Source organism: Lissotriton vulgaris, unplaced genomic scaffold (assembly GCF_964263255.1).
Source record: "Lissotriton vulgaris unplaced genomic scaffold, aLisVul1.2 SCAFFOLD_6119, whole genome shotgun sequence".
Taxonomy (NCBI): Eukaryota; Metazoa; Chordata; class Amphibia; order Caudata; family Salamandridae; genus Lissotriton; species Lissotriton vulgaris.
In genome coordinates this window covers 21,430-43,698 of record NW_028251558.1, presented here as the reverse complement: position 1 = coordinate 43,698, position 22,269 = coordinate 21,430, and the positions used below count along the sequence as shown (strand labels likewise).

Genomic DNA, 22,269 nt, shown 5'->3' with positions numbered 1-22,269 from the left:
CTTGTGTCGATGTTTTAGATATCCCTCCTTTCTGCTTTTCTTGCTTGGTGTGTTTCTTTCTAGGGGTTACTGCTTCTGTCTCGCTGTCTGGAGGAGGGGATGTACGTGTGTGTCGCTTAGGGAGTTCGCCTTGAGCGTATTGGCCTGATGACCCGGATTTTTCAGTTTTTTCTGTGGGGGTTGTTCGATAGAATCTGAATCGCTTAAAGTGATTCTATCATCGTTTTGATGGACACAACCATTTACAAAGGGTTTTGTTGGTACTATCTGTCTTTGGTTCGATGACCTGGCCGATGGATTAAGTTCCAAAGAATTTGCCTTTATCTGTTTCTCAGCTGTACTAATCTGATTTTCTAAGGCGCCCATTGCTCCCGTTAGGTAGCTTAGCAGTGTTTTTTGTGTATCCGCAACGGCCCTCCCCCTGTCCTTAGCATTGGGGCTGACATGCTTCCTGTTTCCCATTCCTATGCTCTCTAAGTATGGTCCTACCGTCACAAATTACAATTAGGGTAAGGTACAGGAAATAAGTATTAGCCAAGGGGAATGGCCCAGCCCAGCCCCGGTCGGCCACTGACGGGCACAGACGGGCCCAAACTTGGCCCAGGCTTAGCCCGGCGCGGCCCGTGCGCGGTCCCGCGACGCGGGGGCTGTGCTCAATTTTAAACGCCTCCAGGCGCGGGAATGGCGATGGCGGCTTCCGCCGCGTAGGGGCCTGGGGGTTATGGCCCCCCTCTGCATTGCGGCCGCAAAAGAATGTAGGCTGCGGCGGCGGGAGGGAGACGCCAGCGGCAAGGGCAGGCAGCAAGGTCAGTGTCCAAATGCCCCCAACAGTCTAAAAACAAACGCCCGCTCCACCGGGGCTATGCTCGATTTTAAACGCCTCCAGGCATGGGAATGTCGATGGCGGCTTCCGCCACGAAGGAGCCTGGGGGTTGTGGTCCCCCTCCGCACTGCGGGCGCGAAAGAATGGAGGCTGCGGTGGCGGGAGGGAGACGGCCAGCGTCAAGGGCAGGCAGCAAGGTCAGTGTCCAAATGCCCCCAACAGTCTAAAAACAAACGCCCGCTCCACCGGGGCTGTGCTCGATTTTAAACGCCTCCAGGCGTGGGAATGTCGATGGCGGCTTCCGCCGCAAAGGAGCCTGGGGGTTGTGGTCCCCCTCCGCACTGCGGGCGCGGAAGAATGGAGGCTGCGGTGGCGGGAGGGAGACGGCCAGCGTCAAGGGCAGGCAGCAAGGTCAGTGTCCAAATGCCCCCAACAGTCTAAAAACAAACGCCCGCTCCACCGGGGCTGTGCTCGATTTTAAACGCCTCCAGGCGTGGGAATGGCGATGGCGGATTCCGCCGCAAAGGAGCCTGGGGGTTGTGGTCCCCCTCCATACTGCGGCCGCGAAAGAATGGAGGCGGCGGAAGGGAGAAGGCCAGCGGCAAGGGCAGGCAGCAAGGTCGGTTTCCAAATGCCCCCAACAGTCTAAAAACAAAGGTGTGAATAGAAAAGGCGCCAGGATACATCCCTGCCTCACACCTCTTGAACAAGGGAAGTGATTTATTGTGTTCCCCTCTTCATTAAATCTGACCTGTGCAGCGGTGTTCTGGTGGAGCACTCTCAAGATATTTATCACGCCTGGGACGACACTGAGCTGCCCCAAACATTCCCATAGTTTCCTCCGATTAACCCGGTCAAAGGCTGCCGTCAGGTCCATGAAGGCCAAGTACACCGTCCCCTTACTTGCCAAGGTGTACTTGGCCACCAGGTGGTATAGATTAAGGCATTGGTCCGTTGTAGATCGGCCATTTCTAAACCCATACTGGGTGTCCGAAATGTTGTCATGTTCCTCCGCCCAATCTGTCAGCCGGTTAAGGATAACCCTTCCCAGGACTTTAACAGTCATGTCTATTAACGAGATCGGACGGTAACATTGTGGGTCGCTCCCATTTCCCTTTTTAAAAATCGGGACTATAGTGGCCAAGGACCATGACCAGGGCATCCCTGCTTCCACTGCGGTATTAAGAACTCTTGTGAGTATAGGGGCCCAGAGGTCTGCCTGGCTCTTAAAGACATCTGGCGGGATCCCATCGGGGCCTGGGGCCTTGTTACAGGTCAGTCCGTCTATTCCTGCTTTGATCTCTCCCAGGGAAAAGATGATCTGCGTGCTGATTGCGTTTTCTACATCTGGGCTCATTGAGTCTTCCGAGCCAGCATAATTGTACAGGCCTTTAAAATGCTCCTCCCACAATTCCGGGAGAATATGACAGACCACTTTTGGTTTATTTGACTCCTGGAAGCAAGGATCGTTAATTACTCTCCAGAATTCTTTCGTATCCCTGCGCTCTGCAGCATCTTTTAGTGTCTCCCATGCCGATTCTGAAGCTTGGACTTATGCTGTTTAATGGCCCTTTTGTATTGTATTGTATTGTATTGTGCACTTGTATAGTGCAAATCTGCCACCTAAAGGGTATCCTGGCGCTTTAGACTCTACTGAACCATCAACACAGACATGTTGTTTAAGCTGTTCTAGGGAAGAGATGAGTTTTCAGACTTTTCTTGAAAGATGGAAGGTCCTCAAAGCTCCTCAAGGACAGAGGAAGGGAATTCCAGAGCTTGGCAGCTGCGTGACCAAAGGACCGGCCCCCCATCCGTAGCCTGTGGATCCTCGAAACCACCACCAGATGTAATGAAGAGGAGCGTAAAGGTCTCGCTGCGTGGTACCAAGAAAAGAGGTTCTGTAGCATGACAGGACCTTGGTCATGTAGAGCCTTAAAGACCAGGCAGGATGATTTAAAAAGAATTCGCTGTTGAACTGGCAACCAGTGGAGGTCTTTAAGTGCAAGGGAGAAGGAGGAATCACGCGGCCTAGAAAGAGCCAGCTTCGCAGCCATGTTTTGAATGCGCTGCAACTTATTGATCAAAGTGCCAGGTGCCCCCAGAAGCAGTGCATTACAATAATCTATCCTGCTAAGGATAATGCCACGCACCACCTCTGTTCTAGCCTGGAATGGAAGCACGGGGAGAATTTTCCGCAATGCATGGAGTAGCAGCATGCATGTGGAAATGGTTTTATTAACAAAACCGTCCAGCTGGAGGTTAGAGTTAAACATGACTCCGAGGTTGCGGGCAGAGTCCGCCGCCACCACATTGCCCAAGGAGGAAGAAGGCCAAAGATCAGTCGGCAAAGGGCGCGGGACGCGGTCCGAGGAGCAATGGAGTACCTCGGTCTTGGAGCTATTAAATTGGAGGGAGTTGTTTCTCAACCAGTCGGCAGTGGCGGCCATACAGCGATGGAAAGTCTCTGTGGACACCGCATCTTCTCCTTCAAGGGAGAAGATGAGCTGGGTGTTGTCGGCATAATTAATCACTGAGATGCCGAAAGATTTGATCAAATTTATCAGGGGACACAGTTACAAATTGAACAGGATGGGACTGATCGCAGACCCCTGAGGGACACCCTGTCCCACTCTCCTAATGCCTGATCGAAAAGGTGGTAGTGCCACTGCACTCCACCACTTTACTCTTATTTTTGGGGACGGTTTTAAGTGCTAGCTTCAGTTCTCTCTGAGCCAGGGTGCATTCATGGTCAATACATCTAGGGAGCAGTGGGCGGGGTGATGCAACAGAGACAGTTCTGGGGGATGTAGTCTCCCCCCTCGGCGGCCGCGTGGTGTTTCTGGCAGCGGCGGTGGGGGAGACCAGCAGCCGATGGCCAACAGTGTTGGCTGCGCGTCAATGCAGGTAGGAGGTCACCAGTGATCGAGTGCTTGCCCCAAAGAGTTTAGAAACAGAAGTTCCCGCTCCACCGAGGGAGCGCTGCTCCTTTGAGCGCCTCCGGACGCGGAAGTGGCCGGAGGTGGGCGGGGTGATGCAGCAGAGAGAGTTCTGGCGGCTGTAGTCTCCCCCCTCAGCGGCCTCGTGGTGTTTCTGGCAGCAGGGGCGGGGGAGACCAGCAGCCGATGGCCCACAGTGTTGGCAGCGCGTCAATGCAGGTAGGAGGTCGCCAGTGATCGAGTGTTTGTCCCAAAGAGATTAGAAACAGAAGCTCGCCCAGTTAGTAAAAAAACAGCATAAGTCTTGGCTGCTTCTGCTGCACCCAGAGTCTTGTGGGTCTTTTCTGTCTAATTTTTCTGTCTGGAAAAAAATTGTGTCCTGTTTTTCTGCACCCGGTAAATCCAGGTGCAGAAAAGCCTAACAACTGATAATCAGGTGGAATAAAATGAACACATGAAAGTACTCCTTAATTTCATTGCCCTTGATTCAAACTCTGTACCATAGTTGAGGGATAGGTCTAGGCATAGTCCTCGCAATACACAATAGATTTACGTGCGGCAGAGGCCAGTGCTCAAAAGTCAGGATACCAGATACAAGTAGGTGGTAACTCAGGGCAGGGGGAATGCCTGTTGTCCGTGGAGGGGAAATTCCCATCCTAGAAACCTACATGATAAATTTATTAATAGTATTCTATTTTAAATATCTGTTTGGTGTCAGTCCATATGACTTTAATTTCTGCTTTTGGGATTCTATGTTACAAGTCCATAGGGTACATGTATCCTTTCTGAGCTTAATAAAATGTTGGAAATTCTACAAATCCTCACTCATAGATCCAAGTCCTCTCAGGCTACCATTCTACACTCTACTCTGTCTGAAGAACAGCTCAACATTTTCAAAATTTTGCAATTCTGCTTTGATATGGCTTACAAATTACATTTGGGGAAATTTACATGTATTAACTATTTAATTTTAATACTATAGGTGATTGAAATTACTGACGAAGAAAGCAAGATTTAGCACCAGCCAACTGAATGTTAGTGCCATAAGAAGGATTATTTTGAAAAACTGAAGAATATCCAGCATTCTAAGTTTAAACAATTTCCAAAATCTAGGTGTGGCGAGGAAGTGGGAGCTGAGGAAAGTACTATACCTGTAAGTGAAGTCTCTAATTTTGCATTTCATTAACCCAGAGCAAGGTCATACCTGTGCACACAGCATCAGAAATAATGCCAGAAAGACCAATCACCACATCCTCATCTGAAATATTATCAGAAAGACAAATTGCCTCAGCATGACAGAATAACGTTCATCTAAAGCACGCATGATCTAAAGGATCATGTAATTCCAGAGAGGCAGCACACACTGCATAAAAGAAAGATATAACAAAAGGTTCTTCTGCAAACCATCAAAGAAAAGACTCTGAAAGAAGACTCCGAAGCTGACACGCTAACAACCAAAAGATTGGAAAATCACCTTTGTTCAACAACCGTTTTTAACCAGTTACGCAAGTTTGAGACTATCTGCCTCGGGATATAACACCTCGACCCACTCTGCTCACTCTGGCGAAAAACTTAAAAATTCACAACTTTATTGTGTTCATGACCATCTCAGATTGTTTCCTTTTTATTGTGTACTGTTCTGTAATTCGATGTAAATTGCCTCAACATTATCTGTTGTGCAGGAGTGGTATGTAAAACTGTTAAATATAAAAATGGATTAAGAGAGCACCATTGCTCTATAGCTAATGTAAATAAATCCTCGTCTTCAGAACTAAAATTCTTAACCTTACACCAAACATAGAAAGGGTAAAAGGAACTGATGTTCTGTGACTGGTGAGCCACAATATTACTGTGCATGTTCTAATGTTCTCAGTTACTGCCATTACATCAGTGCAAAAAGGTACTTATCAGTTTAAACATTAAATATCAGACTAACACCTTATCACTGCATTGCTAAGAACCTATGCAAATAGATTTGAGAAAAACTTATGTCAACAAATAAGTTGCTGCCGGAGAGGCTATAACCAAAAGACTGTTATCTGCTAGTAACATTTCGACAGGTTTTAAAGGGCTGCATTCATTTTCAAGTGTTAAGAAGATTACACACAATTTCTTTTAGAGATAAATGCTGAACATTATCTAAACAAGCCCGATTCTAAAATCGGGTTCACTCTTACCGTGGCATATAAGCAAGAGAAAACTAAATGTAGATACAATAACTCTAGGAATACACCTTATAAAAACACGGGCTGTGAGAACAAATTCAGTTTTACAACCCACCGCAATCAAAGCAAAATAACCCAAGTTGGGGAAAAAAGTTACCTGTGCCAAAAAAGATTCAGCCATAAATCTCATCTCACTGAATTTGAGAGAATGCACACTGGGAAAAACCTCTCTCAGTGCTCTGAATGCCCAAAAAGTTTCAGAGATAAATATTATCTCACTGAGCATATGAGAATCCACACTGGGGAAAAACCTTATCAGTGCTCTGAATGCCAGAAAAGGTTTAGTTTAAAAGCGAGTCTATATCGACATGTGAGATTCCGCCATAAATCACATCTCACTGAATTTGAGAGAATGCACACTGGGAAAAACCTCTCTCAGTGCTCTGAATGCCAAAAAAGTTTCAGAGATAAATCTTATCTCACTGAGCATATGAGAATCCACACTGGGGAAAAACCTTGTCAGTGCCCTGAATGCCAGAAAAGTTTTAGTTTAAAAGCGAGTCTATATCGACATGTATTAACCCACTCTGTGGAAAAACCTTACCAGTGCTCTGAATGCCAGAAATATTTCAGTGAAAAAAGAGACCTTACTGTACATACAAGGACCCACACTGGGGAAAAACCTTATCAGTGCTCTGAATGCCAGAAAAGTTTTTGTAAAAAACAAAGTCTTTCTCAACATGTATTAACCCACACTGGGGAAAAACCTTATCAGTGCTCTGAATGCCAGAAAAGGTTTTATAAAAAAAAAAGTCTTACTGAACATGTATTAACCCACACTGGGGAAAAACCTTATCAGTGCACGGATTGCCAGAAATGTTTCAAAACCAAAACCTGTCTCACTCGGCATAGAATAACTCACACTGGAGAGAAAGCTTATCAGTGCTCGGAATGCCAGAAATGTTTCATTGACAAAAACACTCTCACTCATCATATAAGAACCCACACTGGGGAGAAACCTTTTCAGTGCTCTGAATGCCAGAAATGTTTCAGTGTAAAATTCAGACTCACTGAACATACAAGAATCCACACTGGGGTAAAACCTTATCAGTGCTCTGAATGCCAGAAAAGGTTTTGTAAAAAGCAAAGTCTTTCTCAACATGCAATAACCCATTCTGTGGAACAACCTTATCAGTGCTCTGAATGCCAGAAATGTTTCATTGAAAAACGCTATCTCATTCTGCATATAAAAAAGCACACTGGGGAGAAACCATATCAGTGCTCTGAATGCCAGGAATGTTTCAGTATAAAAAGTAATCTCACACGGCACATGAGAATCCACACTGTGGAAAAACCTTATCAGTGCTCTGAATGCCCAAAAGATTTCAAACGTAAATCACTTCTAACTGCACATGTGATAGTCCACACTGGGGAAAAACCTTATCAGTGCTCAGAATGCCAGAAATGTTTCAGTGACAAAGGAAGTCTTTCTCGACATACAAGAACCCACACTGGGGAAAAACCTTATCAGTGCATTGAATGCCACAAATGTTTCAGTGAAAAAATCAAGCTCACTCACCATATAAGAACCCACACTGGGGAAAATCCTTATCCATGCTCTGAATGTCAGAAATGTTTCAAAAACAAACTCCGTCTCACTCTGCATATACGAACCCACACTGGGGAAAAACCTTATCAGTGCTCTGAATGCCCAAAAGGTTTCAAACTTAAATCACTTCTAACTGAACATGTGAGATTCCACACTGGGGAAAAACCTTATCAGTGCTCTGAATGCCCAAAAGATTTCAAACTTAAATCACATCTAACTGCACATGTGAGATTCCACACTGGGGAAAAACCTTATCAGTGCTCTGAATGCCAGAAATGTTTCAGTGAAAAAAGAATACTCACTCGGCATACAAGAACCCACACTGGGGAAAAACCTTATCAGTGCATTGAATGCCACAAATGTTTCAGTGAAAAAACCAAGCTCACTCACCATATAAGAACCCACACTGGGGAAAAACCTTATCAGTGCTCCGAATGCCAAAAATATTTCAGCCGTAAATCTAATCTCACTGCACATGTGAGAATCCACACTGGGGGAAAAACATTATCAGTGCTTTAAATGTCAGAAAAGAATCAGAGGTAAAGATAGTTACATGCACCATAAGAAAACACACCATCAAAAATACTTCAGGACTCCAAGTGCCAGAAAAGCATCAATTTTAAACACAATCTCACTCTACATGAGCAGACGCACACAGGGAAAAAACATTACCTATGCTGTGAATGCCAGAAATTTCTATTTGATAGGTACAGCCTCACTAACCATAAGCGACTCTATACTGATGAAAACCTTATGAGTGCTCTGAATGCCAGAAAAGCTGCAGAGAAAAACGCTATCTCACGATGAGAAACTCCACACTGGAGAAAATCCTTATGCCATAAAAGCTTAAATCTGAAAGACAGAGTTATGCTTCACGAGAGATCCCACTCTGGGGAAAAACCTTATGAGTGCTCGAAATGCAAGCAAAGTTTTGGTCACAAATGACTTCTCACTTGTCATGAGCGAACCCATACGGGGGAAAAAAGCCTTATGTGTGTTCTGAATATCAGATAAGGTTTAATCATGAATACAATGTCACTTCACATGAGAGAATTCACACTGGACTAAAGCCTTATACAGGAGGGGAAAGCCAGAAACGTTATACTCAGAAAGGAGATCTCACTAAACATGAGAAATCTACCCACACCAGGTGAAAAGTAAGGTATATCTTGAGTTGCAGGAAAGCTTCTAACAACCTGACTTTACATGAGAGAGCACATATTGTAGTTGCAACAGGATTGATCAAGAAATTCTTGCAGGATAACTTAGGCTGCCCGCATGCAACCTCCAAAGAAATTTCAGGCCCTGAAAATGTTTTAATTGCATCAAAATCCACAATTTGACTATCTGAAAGTTACAAAACTCTCAAGGTCTTTACTTGACACAGAGAAGTGTTAGTACTTGCAAAAATCAACTAATTACCAAAAAATTCACAATATTAATGTCTTAAATTTTCTCCGCCCAAAAGGTTTCTACTCACCCTTGTTTCTTAACATATGACTGAAATCTAGATTTTCATGCTAAGATTAGGCCTAGGCGGTGTTCCTCAATGAAGAACTCTGCAAAGTGTCAAAAAAACTCAATCGCTCTACGTGGAGTTCTGCAAGCAGCGGAGTGTGTTAGGGTCATGCAGTTCGTGGTGATATTGATCTCCGATTGTTTGTCCCGCCCTGTAAAATTAATCGTGAATGGCACCATGTGCAGCGCAAGAGGGTGCAGCTGCTTTACTCGAGCGGCAGCTTTGTCAATGCGAAGGAAGGTTTCTCAACGCGAGTGGTTGTATCCTGCCGCGACTATTCTAATTGAGAAATCCGACGACGAATCTCGCCAGGAAGTTGATTTTTGCTCGCCAACTAGACCTTGACAAGCGCGAGCAAGGAAAAATCCCATCAGGAGGTGGATTTTCCTCGCTCCAGTACATGGCGTTGAAGAGCACGAGCGTGGAAAAAAACCTCGCCACGCTCCACAGCGCAGAGTTTTTAGGAAATCCGCAAGCTCCGCTGATTACGGATAACTCTGCTAGCGGAGTTCACCACCCAGAATTAGATAATATACGACAGCAGGAAAACCTAACAAACCAGTTACTTGCCTTTCTGGTAGATACTCCTTTACCTGCAGATTCCTCACCTTGTGAGTATTTCCCACATGCCAGGATGGATCCACGAACTTTAAAGAAGTCCAGTTGCACGGGGGGCTCTCCCTCAACAATGGGTGCCCTGCACAGGCAGGCGCCAGCATTCTCCTTCGGGCGGATTCTCCGGCGGCGGCGAGCGCGGGACTTTCTTTCAAAACCGAAAGTCCCGCCCGCCGTCAGACACTACGGTGCCTGACTTCCTGTTTTGCCACGGGCTGCGGCGGTAATCATTTCCAGCAATAAAAGGGGTAGGCTCCCTCATAAGTACAAATATACAGCGGGGTGGGCATCCGCATAATCAGGCAAAGTCGCGGGGTGGGCACCAGCGCATAAATTAAAAATAGCACGCTAAGACGCAGGGTGGGCACCTGCACACCATCAATAACGAGAGATGCGGGGTGGGCACCCACAAGGCTCAGGAGGAGAGGGGAAACCCTACGAGGGGGATTCCCTCAGCCCAGGCTGCAGCTCCACGCTGCTTAGACCCCAGGCTCTCCCTCCCTGGGGCACTAAATCAAAAGCACGCCCAGTCTTCATATAAAGCGCAGGAAGGCTGTAGCAAGCCTTGGTAAAAGCAGAACACAGAGCAATAGGTACAAGAAGTCCTGGGCATCAGGGAGGGCAGTGTAGGGCCCATGGGCCAGCACACAGGGCACTCCAGCAAGGAGACAGCCCCCATGGGGTCACTCCTGGGCCCCACCAGCAGCAAGCCCCTCTCTGTCAGGATCCAAAAGTAGAAGGGTCCCCAAGAAGTCCTCCAGGAATCCAGGGGCAGGGCAGGGCACCGGGCAGACCCATCCTGGCTCCTGGAGCCAAGCACACCAGCCAGCTCCTGTCAATCACAAGCCAGACAGTCAATTCACATTCACTGCACACAGAAATGCCAACTTCTAAAAAGTTGCACTTCTCCACTAGTCACATTAAATCTGCGCACACCATTGCGTAGCATTTAATCTCTCGAGTCCGCACATACCATAACTTGCCCCTGCACTCCTCTCACATCAGGAATTATCATGGACATTCATATCCTCCATGCATTCCTATGGGAAGGCAGGCCATTCTCACCACACGCACTCAGAGAGCGCACACACTTTACACTGGGCCACAGTGCTAAAGTGCGCAGAGGCCACAAATCAACTAACATCAGGTCAGAGTTTCAAGGCAAAAAGTTCAGGGGTGAACCTGCTTAAAGGGCCAAGTCCAACAGTTTGGCAATAGGGACAATGGTAGGGCAGGGGTCAGTTTGGGTGGGGATGGCAGGATAGAGGGCAGTGTTATGGCAGAAGCAGACAGTGTAGCCATATAGTGTTTTGAGGGTAGGTTGCAGTGTGGGGGATTAGTTTTAGGGCGAGCAGAAAGGGACAGTGTTTTGTGAGAACAGATGATGGCGGTGTTTTGGGGAAAGGGGCTATGGTTTTCAAGGTTAGTGTGGTGGGGTTGGTGACAGTGCTCTGGGGTAGGGTGACATGGAAAAGGGCTAGGCTATTCTAACTCCTATTTGTTCTTGTGTAGAGTCGTGGATGCTAGATTCTGCTGGCTATAGAGCTCCTGGGCTGTAACTACAATATACTCTTGTTGCTTCTAGACTCCGGTCAGTCTGGGGTTCAGTACACTTCTGGGAAACTCAGAACCTTGTGGGCTGGATCCATATTTTTGAACTCCCACTTGAAAAGGGTGGAAGTAACATGTGCACTCTCCCTTTCACAATTTGCATCATGCCGATCCTATGTTTCCTAGACAATTGTTGCTAGTGTAAAAACAAGCCCCCTTTCAATTGACCCAATGGAAACTCTTTGTTTTGTACCACATTTCTGTTTTTTTTGCATTTTTCAAATTATTTGATTTTGGGGATATTAAGGGCCCGATGTAAGTAATTCCGATTTACCTACTCTTAAATACCGAATCATACCGATTCGGTATTTAAGAGTAGGTAAATTGGAAGGAGGCAGATGTAGGTAATTTTTATTTAACAATTATTGAATCTGTAAGATTCGGTATTTACCGATTCGGTAAATTCCCAATCGGTATTTCCCATTGATTCCTATGGGCCTTGAAGCCCATAGGAATCAATGGGAAATACCAATTCGGTATTTACCGAATCAGTAAATACCGATTCCTGCAAGGGGGAACAGGGTGTCACTTTGACACCCTGTAGCACCTCAATTCCAGGCTTGTGTGCCATGTGGCACACATACATGCCCTAAGGGCATGTCTGTGTGTCACATGGCACAGGTGTACATGCACAGATGTGCATGTACACCTGAATTCGGTATTTTACCACCCAATAGGATTGGGTGGTAAATACCGACTCCTAAAGGGCCTGTGGCACTCTTTGAAGTGCCAGCAACATCTGGAATTACCGATTCGGTAAATATACCGAGTCGGTATTTTACCGAAACTGTAAATATACTGAATCGGTAAATTTACAGATTCAGTAAAATTCGGACCCCCTACATCTCAAAAACCAATTACCAGTCGGTAACGCCCGAAATCGGCCGTTATCGACCGGTAATTGGCGACCTACATCTGGCCCTAAGTGTTTACAACAGGGGTCTTCAACCTTTTCTGAAGTGAGTGCCACTTCTGATCAGTGAAAGTCTTGAGCTACTTAAGGCTAATCATCTTGCACATTTTTTCCAGTCAGTTTGTCAAGTAGGGCCTCTTAGATTGAAGACTAACCATCTGTCTGCGCCTTCCGCACCATGGTACTCCTATGATCTCGAGAAATGTAGGCACCAATGACATTTTTGGAGGAAGAGTAACAGCCTATTGTTCAACACAGTTAAATCACTTTCATCCTTTGGTTATAAAAATGTTGTAACTCCCAGCCAAAAAGTTGTGATGAAGTAGCCGAAATCTTTTTTCCAAAGTTAATAAAATATTCCTAGATTTTACAATAACACCAGATAATCTTTAGGGACAGATACAGTGGAGGAACGTATGGTGAATAAACTAATTTACCATTTCCTGGTAATGAGTACATTAATCTTATCAACACTATGAAATGTGGAGCCCCTGCAGATTCTTGCCCTCCATCCGGTTTCATCTACCATTTCTGCTCATCTCACTTTGTTACTAACAATGGTGCTGAAGTCCGTCATTTTTCCAGTTGCTTGGAAAAAGGCATCTATTTTGCCACTTCTAAAGACTCCTTCCCTCGATCCCTCAGATCTATGCACTTATATTTAAACTCTGTTTATACAAATTTGCTTCAAACATTTTTGTTTTCCCTTTCTTTGCAGGTGATTGATCTTGCCCTTTTTTTCATTTCTCTGTGTTCATGCAACCTCATTTAAAAAATGTAATGTTTTCCATTGTGATTTTATTTCTGTTGCTTTTTTTTTTTTAGTTGCACTTACTTTAGAGCAGAATTGGTTGCTTTTTGAAATACGTTTCACCAGCAAACACAACGAGATGATGGACAGAGCGCTTACAATTTTCAGACACACACCCCCAGTCACAGGTCTGGTTGAATCCATTATCATTCTTTAGCTCACTTTGCCACCCCAGTTCAGACCCAGCCATATGCAAATCAGACCAGAAATAAGCATCCTGGGACAGGTTTACAGGTACAGGTAACTTTAGCTTCATTTGGATATAAAATATCCATAAAAGTGCAGGTCAGAGGATACCAACAACAATACAAATTATGATAAAATAGCAAAACATAAAAACAGTGGGTACATAAAAACTTCCAAATTGGATTAGCGGACTTCAGTGGCGTACATGTGATAAAAAAGGCAAAATATACACAACAACCATAACAACAATGGCATTTGAACAAAAAATAAATTTGAGGGCATAACAATAGCTATGTTATGCTGATGGATGCAATCAAAAGGTCAACAACTAGCAGCAGGTAGTAGGAAAATGCAATCAAATGTAACCAATTTTAGCAACATTTAATAAGGTGCGATTTAATGTAAACTGTATGCCTTTTGAATAAAAACGTTGACCAGCCCTTCCGGTTATTGAGTAAAATTACGGTATACGTAGCGTATAGGAGTTGTAAGGCCTATGTTTAAAACTGTGTTCTCTGGATTCAGAGCTGCAATTCCTGCCTGCCTGCAGGTCCAGGTTCCCAGCCTGTTCCACTCAACTTTCAGTTTTCATCTGCGCTGTGGCACAATTGCTGGGCAGAGGCAGACTGGATGCTCTAACGTTTCAGCCGCCTTGCCACACCCCCTGCACATTACATCCTCTGACGTACGACGCCAGTGAGGTAAATCCTTTAAAAATTGCCAGTCACCCAGTCTAAGAGCCAAGAATCCAAGCTTTAAATACAAGGGATAAGTGCAAGACAGATAGGGGAGGGGAGTGGCCAGCCCATAGGAATTCATTATTGCCCATGCATGTTTGCGTTTAGCAAAATGAGCTTTGTCAGCTATTCGGGACCTCAGTTGAGTGCGTTTCTTGATGCTGATTATAAAAGCGGCCTTACTAGGGTTGAGATCCCATAATACGCCCGCAGATAATTGCTTGACTGCATCCTTGAAGAGACAGCCATACGACCCCCCTGTATTTTTCTGGGAGATATCTGACCAAAGTAGTGACTCCAGAGTACCTGGCTCTGCTTGTCTTAGTTTGTGGCACAGATTCAAATAAAAGCCAGGGTTCGTAAATTTGTGGTTTAATAGGCCCAGTTCTAATCTGATCTGCGCTGCAGAAGCAGATCTAGGCATGTGCAGGGTTTTTTTGTAGATTTTTGTCACATGTTGGTTTAGGTTGGCATTTAATTTTCCCCTAAATATTTCAATGCCCTATGACAAAGTTGGCCCGATTTTTGCTCTCATGACTTCCAGTAGTGGTGATAAACTCGGACCGGACAGCTTTTTTGAGAGTTTAGAAAAAGTTACCTGAAGTTTCATGGCTTTTAGTGCTATTTCACTGCGTTGTTTTACGAAGGAACCCCTGGAGTCAAAATTGACCCCTAAGTATTTATTGTTTTTCCAACTGTGAGGTTCATCTTGTATAACCATCCACCTTCAAGGTAGCGTTTTCTACCAAAGATCACCACTTGAGTTTTTTTTAGGTTTAACTCTAAGGAATTCATAGTAGTGTAGCTGTGCAATTTATTTAGTAGCCTGGGACTGGTTTTGGGGTAACACCCCTCATCAGCCTGGCTAGCTTGAATCCCAGGATGCTTGTTTCCGGTCCAGTTGAGACCTGACTTGGCAGTTCGTTCTGGACTGTTCCCAGCTACTGACACGCAGGGGTACTGCTAAGAAAAAATTCCTTGGATCCAGTCTGACACCTGGGGGTAATTCTAAGGTAGGGAATCTATAACTAATACATGTCTCTTACAGATACATTGTTACCGAAGGTAAGTAACTTGTTTGTTTTGTGCCTGCCAGGTATGGTGCATCAATTGAGGGCAGATAATGAACAACATTAAGATATAAAGAAAACTGGGTGGGTGGCAGTGCACAGCCTTGGCAAACACCTTAATTGATAGGAAATTGTTCAGTCGCCTGGCCCTGGGTTCTCCAGCGAACCTGGGCATAATCGTGGATATCTTCTTCCTAAAGCCTGTCTGAAAGGGGATAAGTTGGCCTTAGTAGCAGTCCATTCCTCATTCTTGCTCAAGACCAATTGGGCAGAAATTTTCTTTGCACAGTTGATCAAGCTGATCAGCCTATAATTGCCTGGATGGAATCTATCCCCCTTCTTATATATCGTGACGACGTCCACTACCTTCCAAGAGTCCGATACGGCGACACCACTGATAATGGCACAGTTGGTCAAATGTCTGAACTAGATTTTTTCAACCCATTCTTATATTTCCTATGTATGAATTCTTTTAGGTATCACCAGTGAATTCACCACTCTATAAAGATTAATATGATCACTGGATGGTTTTTGTATATTAAAACCCTTCTGTATACTTATATTGGTGTATACACCATTTTTAGGTCTCGCCTGCAAGGCTTTTAGTATGGGCTTTAAACTCTGAACACACGCTTGTGCTTGTGCTTTTGTCTTTTTTCATCACCAGCTATCAGCCTTTGCATTTGTTTTTCTAAGATAGACAACATGCAATTGGCCAAAGGTGGGTGCATGTCCTGCCTTCTCTCTCCACTGGCCTAGGGAGCTCGGGAGCGAGCAGCTGTGCCATCCGTTTCCAGTTATCAGGCCCGGGTCTCGCTGTTGCGTTAATTGGAAACAGATGGCGGTCGCGCTGGCCCTGGTGCACTTTTGCTCCAAACGCAGCGCTTTCACTTTCGCCGCCGACCTGGCACGTGCGGCTGCGCTTGTTCATCCTTGCTGTCTCTCTTTATCACCTTCCCCTTTTCTGCCTTTCCCTCTCTTGGTTTGGGACCTTTTCAATGTTTATCAAAAAGCTGTAAAACCTGCTGACCGATAGTTGTTCTTTTAAAAAGGCGTTTTTTTAAATCACCCTGTGCCTGGAGGCCTTGGCAGATTGGAGTACGACGAACCCATGAAAAATGGACCTTGTGTGCCAGTTTCTGAGCATTAATCAAGGAGAAATGAATTGTGTAATAGCTTGGAGAGATGAACTGACCCGTCATAGATGCCGCAGCTCCTTCTTGCAAGGAGTTCTGGGAAGCAAATCATGCACACTCTGGGAGCACGTCGTGCCCTCTGACTTTTTGCAGGCGACGTAGTTAATTTTAAATCCCTCCTTGCACAAAAAATTTCAGAATGCCTAAGAATCCATTCTTTTGAGGTTCAGAGAATGGGGTCTATCTTCTATATCTATGCGTTTTAATACCAAATATCAAAAGCGCCTAGACATTTGCACCACATAGGTCAAGGTAGTTTACGAGAATGATGCGTGCCCCTTGCATCATTACAGGAATCCGACCCAGAGCTGGAGACTCCCGCCGCATTCCTGTGCTTTGGTAGCCTAGTTCATCGAATTGTTGCCTTCTGAAACATTTAACCCCGGTTTGTCCAAAATGCCTTCAGTATTGATACAGTGCCTATTTATTACTTTACAATTACTTTCCAGTTAGCCCAGTAACATTTTCTTTTTGGGAGGAGGTATGTTTTCCACAGAGGATATTGCATTCACAGTGTATCCTTCCTGCTATATGGGAGATGGGTGGGGGCCGGAGCGTTTTTCAAAATCATCCCATTTTCTTTTGTATATTTAGAAAGCTTTTTTCCTATCCTTGTGCTTGCAAACATGTATAGTGTTCCAAATACAAGCCTTGACTGAGCCAATAAATTCTTAGATAAATATTATACGCTGTGTTTTTCTCTGCCAGGCGCACAACATTTAGAATGTTCACACACTTTCTGTAGTATGCTTCGTTCTTGGCAGATAAACGCTAAGCCCCACTCTACTTCTATCCTCGTGTTAGTGCAGCCCGATGTAAACAGTAATTGTAATGTATTTGCATTTATATAACTCTTACTACCCCTGACTAACTTTGAAGCGCTTTTTCGGCGAGTAGCACGCTACTCCAGGATCCAAAAATGATTAGTGGTGAATTAATATAGGGAAATATAAAATGTATTAGAGAGCTGGAAATGTTGGTCTGTTAGTTGGGTTGATAAAGAAAGTGGAGGGATAGAACAGGGACGGTTTTGGATTTATATAGCGCTTGCTACCCCTGATGAAGTGTTGAAGTGCTTTTCGGCGAGGAGCATGCTACTCCAGAACCCAAAAAGATGAATAGATAGATCAATTATTGTGGGTAGGTTGTTTTATTATATAAATACAACTGTACGAAAATTTATAAAATTCTGTTGTAAAGTTGTATCCAAGAGGCAAGTATAGTCTCTGACAATAATGTATACAATATTGATAAGTTTTAAGTTGGCTTGCCATCAAGACTGATGCCCCGTAATATTGTTGCAAAGTCAGTTGTGCTGAAGTATTTTAGACTCTTGTTGAATTGTAACATCCACCTCGTAGGTAATGTTATTTGTATCAGGTCCACATTGTAGGCAGACACAAACGCCAAAATTGTGCACTATTTATATTATGCATAATGTAGGTGAACAGATTACAGTAACCACTGTACAAGCTGTATTAGGTGCTTAGAAGTAGAGTGACCTAGAGAGCAATAAACACTCCACTAACTCTGTCACTAGCTTAGTACAGACGAACGCCAAAGGCTTCGTACATGATGAAGCATCAGAGTGCACCCTCTTTCTGCGTCCTATGGGCATTTTGGCTTTTGCTCTACAGAAGAGGCTGCAGACACTTACATAGCCCTTTATGTAGTGTGGATCACGTAGGAGAGATTCTCAGCGGGCATGCTTTCCTTTGTATTGGGCATGGCCACGTTCAAATGTGGGAAAACCTTTTGTCTTGCGACTGCACTGTATTATTGACACGGGTGAAAGGGCAAACAAGCAGTTAGGAGGCGCTCTGATTCTATACCCCCACCTGACAGGATGGTGACAGACCCCAACCACCTGCAGGGGAAATGTGCAGCCTTGTTTATTAGCTGCCAGATGCTTTACTTTGTAAGCAGACTGGTGGTTTACAACTGTACCTACGTTGGGGCACCACATGCTTTTTCCAGCATAATCTGGTGTACTTCCCCAGTGTGACATGACAGCACCCCCTGAAGACTGCACCGTTGTGTAGTCTGGGACAGTGCACCTTCCCTGTAATTCTGAACTGGGCCTTTAAATACGGTACTATTTTGTGTGCCTATTTAATTCAGGTATACAAAGAATGTGGTACTACTTGTATACTAAGGTAGGGCAAGGAAGATTGAATTCCTATGGTGGCGGCAATGTTTTTGTCAAAGTGCTTTATGCCCTAAACACTCTCCTGTACCCTGAACATAATGAGATTACGTAGAATACATCTCTGCGTGCCTAATGCTGCCATCTGCATTTCAAGACCAGTGATTAATGTGGCTTTATGAAGTTCAAAGCCATGGGGCGTTCCCGACCTGTCGGATACTTGCATATGGAAAGATGGGCCATTTGGAACCTAAAGATAGATAAACATATTCATTGGTCACGATTTAAGTCTGCATCTTAAATAAAACTGTAAATGAGGAGAGGTGATAAGCGAGATGTTAAAAGGCAGCCACTTATCGAGCTGCATTTGTAAGTAGGCCTCCCTATATTATGAGATCTATTCCTGCTTCAGTCCTTATTGTTCTGTGAGACCCTCAGGCCTTTGTTTGAGCTGTGACAAACAGCAGTTATTAGGGTTCAGTGGGCCTTTAAGGCGTCTGGGACCTGGTGCCACTGCACCTGCTGCACCAATGGGAAGCTCATCCCCTGCCCTTAACAGCTTCTATTCTAGCCCCACTGGTGAACTGAACCAGCCAAGTACTGATCTGGCCATATCTGCAGGCATGCAGCCGCCTCTCCGACTGAAGGGATTTAAGTCACATGAAAGAAGCAGGCGGGAAACAACTATTTCTGAGGAGGTCAACCAACCTGAATCCATTTAAAACCAGGGACGAAAAAACGGTTCATCCTCATCTCTTGCTTATCAAAAGTGTAAAACAGATTCATCTAACACTACAGTGTACCACATTAAAAAATTGTGATTCTGTGTACAAATTAAAACTAGCATGCATAAAGAAAGGGGAGCCTTTGGCCAAAATATCCATTTTCCCTACCCATACTTCTAACGCATCTTATACAAAAAATTGCTAACTACATTGTCATCCGGAAATAGTCATTAGCGCCTACTCATAAGCAAATGACATTTAGAATTCACTTTCACTTCAAGCTTTCAAAAGTAAAATTATATAAAAGCAGTATTGAATTTTTATGACATTGTGGAGTCTTACCAAAATTTAGAGCATCAATTTTATATGACACACCATAGAAAAAAGGAGTTCTTTATATATACTAAACCTCCAGAAACATTCCATCAACCAGTTATAAAGTCATGTCTAGCTTAGTTAGTTTATAGTCTTTTTTAAGAGAAATTCTTTCACATTGTTACTGGATCTGCATGGCTAAACACTTATAAGGTCCCAAAGGCGAGACCTATTGGCTATGCCAATGCTTGTTATTGATTGAGTACAATGAGCAGCAGCACTTTTGATTAGGTCCTGAAGAAAGCCTCAAACACCTCTTTAGAGGGTTAATAGGCTGAAACATGTTGACCTCTTATTAACTTTCACTCGGCTGCCCCCACTACCCTGAGCTAATTTTTGTGGTATTTAGTGTACCTTTCTCTATAACAAAACATGCCTGAACTCCTCCGTCTCAGTGAGGGGGCTGTACCCTGTACGGTGACTAGTTATAACGGTGGGAGGAGATTCTGAATGGGGAAGCATGCCAACTGTGGTGGGTGAGGGAAATCTTCCCTTTAAAAGGATATTTCATCTTAGCCAGGTCTTCATTTGCAACAGTAATCCTCATAGACTCAAGGGTTTCTTGATTGTGGTAGAAATTAATTTTTGATTTTTGATACTACAAGGTATAAGAAATTAGGGGATCTTTATCTGATATCTTTATCAGTAAATTATCTGAAATTATTGGATATAAACTTTAGCAAGTATTATTTCTAAAGATAAAGAAAGTTCTATATTTGTCTTTTCTAAACTAACCCCAGTGCGTATGACTACAATAACCACCTCTCCCAAATCAATATTTTGCTTGGTTTAGTGAGAAAGCTAAATGATCTAGGAGAAAGCAGGACTGTGCGTCAGTATTTTTCTTAGGAAGCTTTAAGTTACAGAGTGAAAACACTTTTTAGAATGCCCCAAAAATTGTTATAAAGATATTTCAATATGTTTGATGAAAAGAATAGGTACATTTCATGACAATATTGAAATGGGAAATAAAATAATAGAAACACATATTTACACCACATGACAAAATATTAGAGACTACATTTCAGCAATATATAGGAAAAACTGAGGTTCATGTATTAATAATCCATTTGGTAAAAGTGGTTGCTTGTGGAGTCAGCACACTACTGTGTCTGTGATTGCTTTTAAATAAAGGCATTTTTAATGCACCCCATTTTACTTTCAGATTCACAAATGTCCCCTTGGGTTACCACCTCCTGTTACTGTTTATCAGCCCACGTATGGTTTCAAAGCTTCATACATACCTTAAGGATGTATTAAATATTCAGAAGGGAAACTATTAACATTCCCCGTCCAAATTCTTAATTGTTAAATGGGCTTAATACATTTCAAAAAGGGGTTTAGCATTTGTAAACTCTGTGAATTACAGAACCAGTGGATGTTTGAACAATAAAACCCTTGGTACATGAGTCAATTTTTCTCAATTCCCTCAAAATTAAGTTTGCTAATAATGTTAGTTGAATGATAACTGGTGCACATACCTATTTAGTGTTAGTGTTACTTCAGATCAAATAAAAACCATCACACACAACTCTTACACAATGCTTAAAGACAGAATTTCTGACATCCAGCTTTAATGTTTTCTTAAATATATTTGCAAATGTTGTCACTTAAACAGGAAAGCAGCTAAACCGGTCTCTGGACATAAAATAGGTTGTAATCATAATCTTTAGATACAATTTCTGAGTTTCAGGAACAATGTGTGTCATCTATGTTTACTCTAAACCACTATAATAAACATATTCAATGCTTTTTTATTTGATCTGTTTGTACTGGTTTCTGTTGCAGACAATAATCTAGATTTAGAGCAAGGATCAATTCCACGCATGGCTTTTAAAATCTATTTATCATTGATCTCTATCAGTGTTATCGCAAATAAAACTGTAATAGAACTGATTTGAGAGATGGACTTTCAAGTATTATGCCTAGTCAATTTATTGAACAAACTATGGAGTTAAAATCTGAATAGATTGGATCCATAAGCATTGCCTGACCACTGTATTAAACATCAATATATTGCTAATCAGCACATGTTGTCTAAGTACTATTCACTCATCTTCAATTTGTCACGGAGCTCATGCAGGGTCTGTTTGAATTCTTTTAAAATGTGACATTTAAATGTCTAAAAGTTCAGGAATTCTAGTTTCAATCCTGGTCAAACCTCAATGAATGCTATACCTAAGTATGCCCTTCTGTTCCTACATTTTATCGTGCACCATGATTCTGAAATGGCATGTTTTTGCTTTCGGAGGTAAAATACTAAACATATCTATTGTTGTTGCCATCTGAAACATTATCACTAATTGGGAAGATAACAACAAATGGCCCTGTGATGCTTGCTGGAATGGGAAGTGTTTAATCAAAAGGTGGATTGAATTCAAGTGTAGGTGACAATTTTACAAAAGTGTATGGATTTTGTATATATTTAAAAATGTTGATCTCCAAAAAGGCTTAAATCAATAAATCGAATTGAAATTCAAGTTTATCACTTTAATCCTATTGTTGGAAAAGATGTGATTTTGAACCCCATGAGGCGGTTACTTTCCAGAAAGCATTCAGGTTGTAATCATGAGTCAAATAATGCAGAGGAGGTTAAAATATTCAAATTGAATTCTAATTACACATGAAATGGTCATTGTTCAATATATTTCTCTTAGTAATTTAATGTGAGGACTATTGCTTAAGGAAAATAATTAGTGTTTGTTTTTGTATATGCAGGAAGCATTACATTAATGAAACTACTGTATCCCACCTTCTTTCTCTCCTTTCCTGTTCTTTATTAATGTTTCTATTGTTAAACTTTAAAGATTGCCTGAAATTAAGAATTGTGCT

General features: G+C 43.2%; 1 protein-coding gene across 3 annotated transcripts; it reads left to right on the top strand.

Annotated features, from left to right (window-relative positions):
- The first annotated feature begins 6,087 nt into the window (after window positions 1–6,087).
- Window positions 6,088–8,052, top strand: LOC147662845 (uncharacterized). 3 transcript variants are annotated; one of them, XM_086950861.1, is made up of 3 exons: window positions 6,133–7,101; window positions 7,180–7,642; window positions 7,727–8,052. In XM_086950861.1, exons 1-3 carry the CDS (start codon window positions 6,133–6,135, stop codon window positions 8,050–8,052), a joined length of 1,758 nt encoding a protein of 585 aa, XP_086806987.1. The 3 variants fall into 3 exon arrangements, with proteins under 3 accessions (XP_086806989.1, XP_086806987.1, XP_086806988.1); XM_086950863.1 differs by having other exon boundaries at window positions 6,088–7,474; window positions 7,643–8,052; XM_086950862.1 differs by having other exon boundaries at window positions 6,133–7,336; window positions 7,757–8,052.
- The last annotated feature ends 14,217 nt before the right edge of the window (window positions 8,053–22,269 follow it).

Coding starts and splice junctions, on each gene's coding strand:
- LOC147662845 (XM_086950861.1), top strand. CDS start 6,133: ATGCACACTGGGAAAAACCTCTCTCAGTGCTCTGAATGCCCAAAAAGT. Junction 7,102..7,179: donor AACATGCAATAACCCATTCT/GTGGAACAACCT, acceptor CATATAAAAAAG/CACACTGGGGAGAAACCATA. Junction 7,643..7,726: donor GTGCTCTGAATGCCCAAAAG/GTTTCAAACTTA, acceptor AATGCCCAAAAG/ATTTCAAACTTAAATCACAT.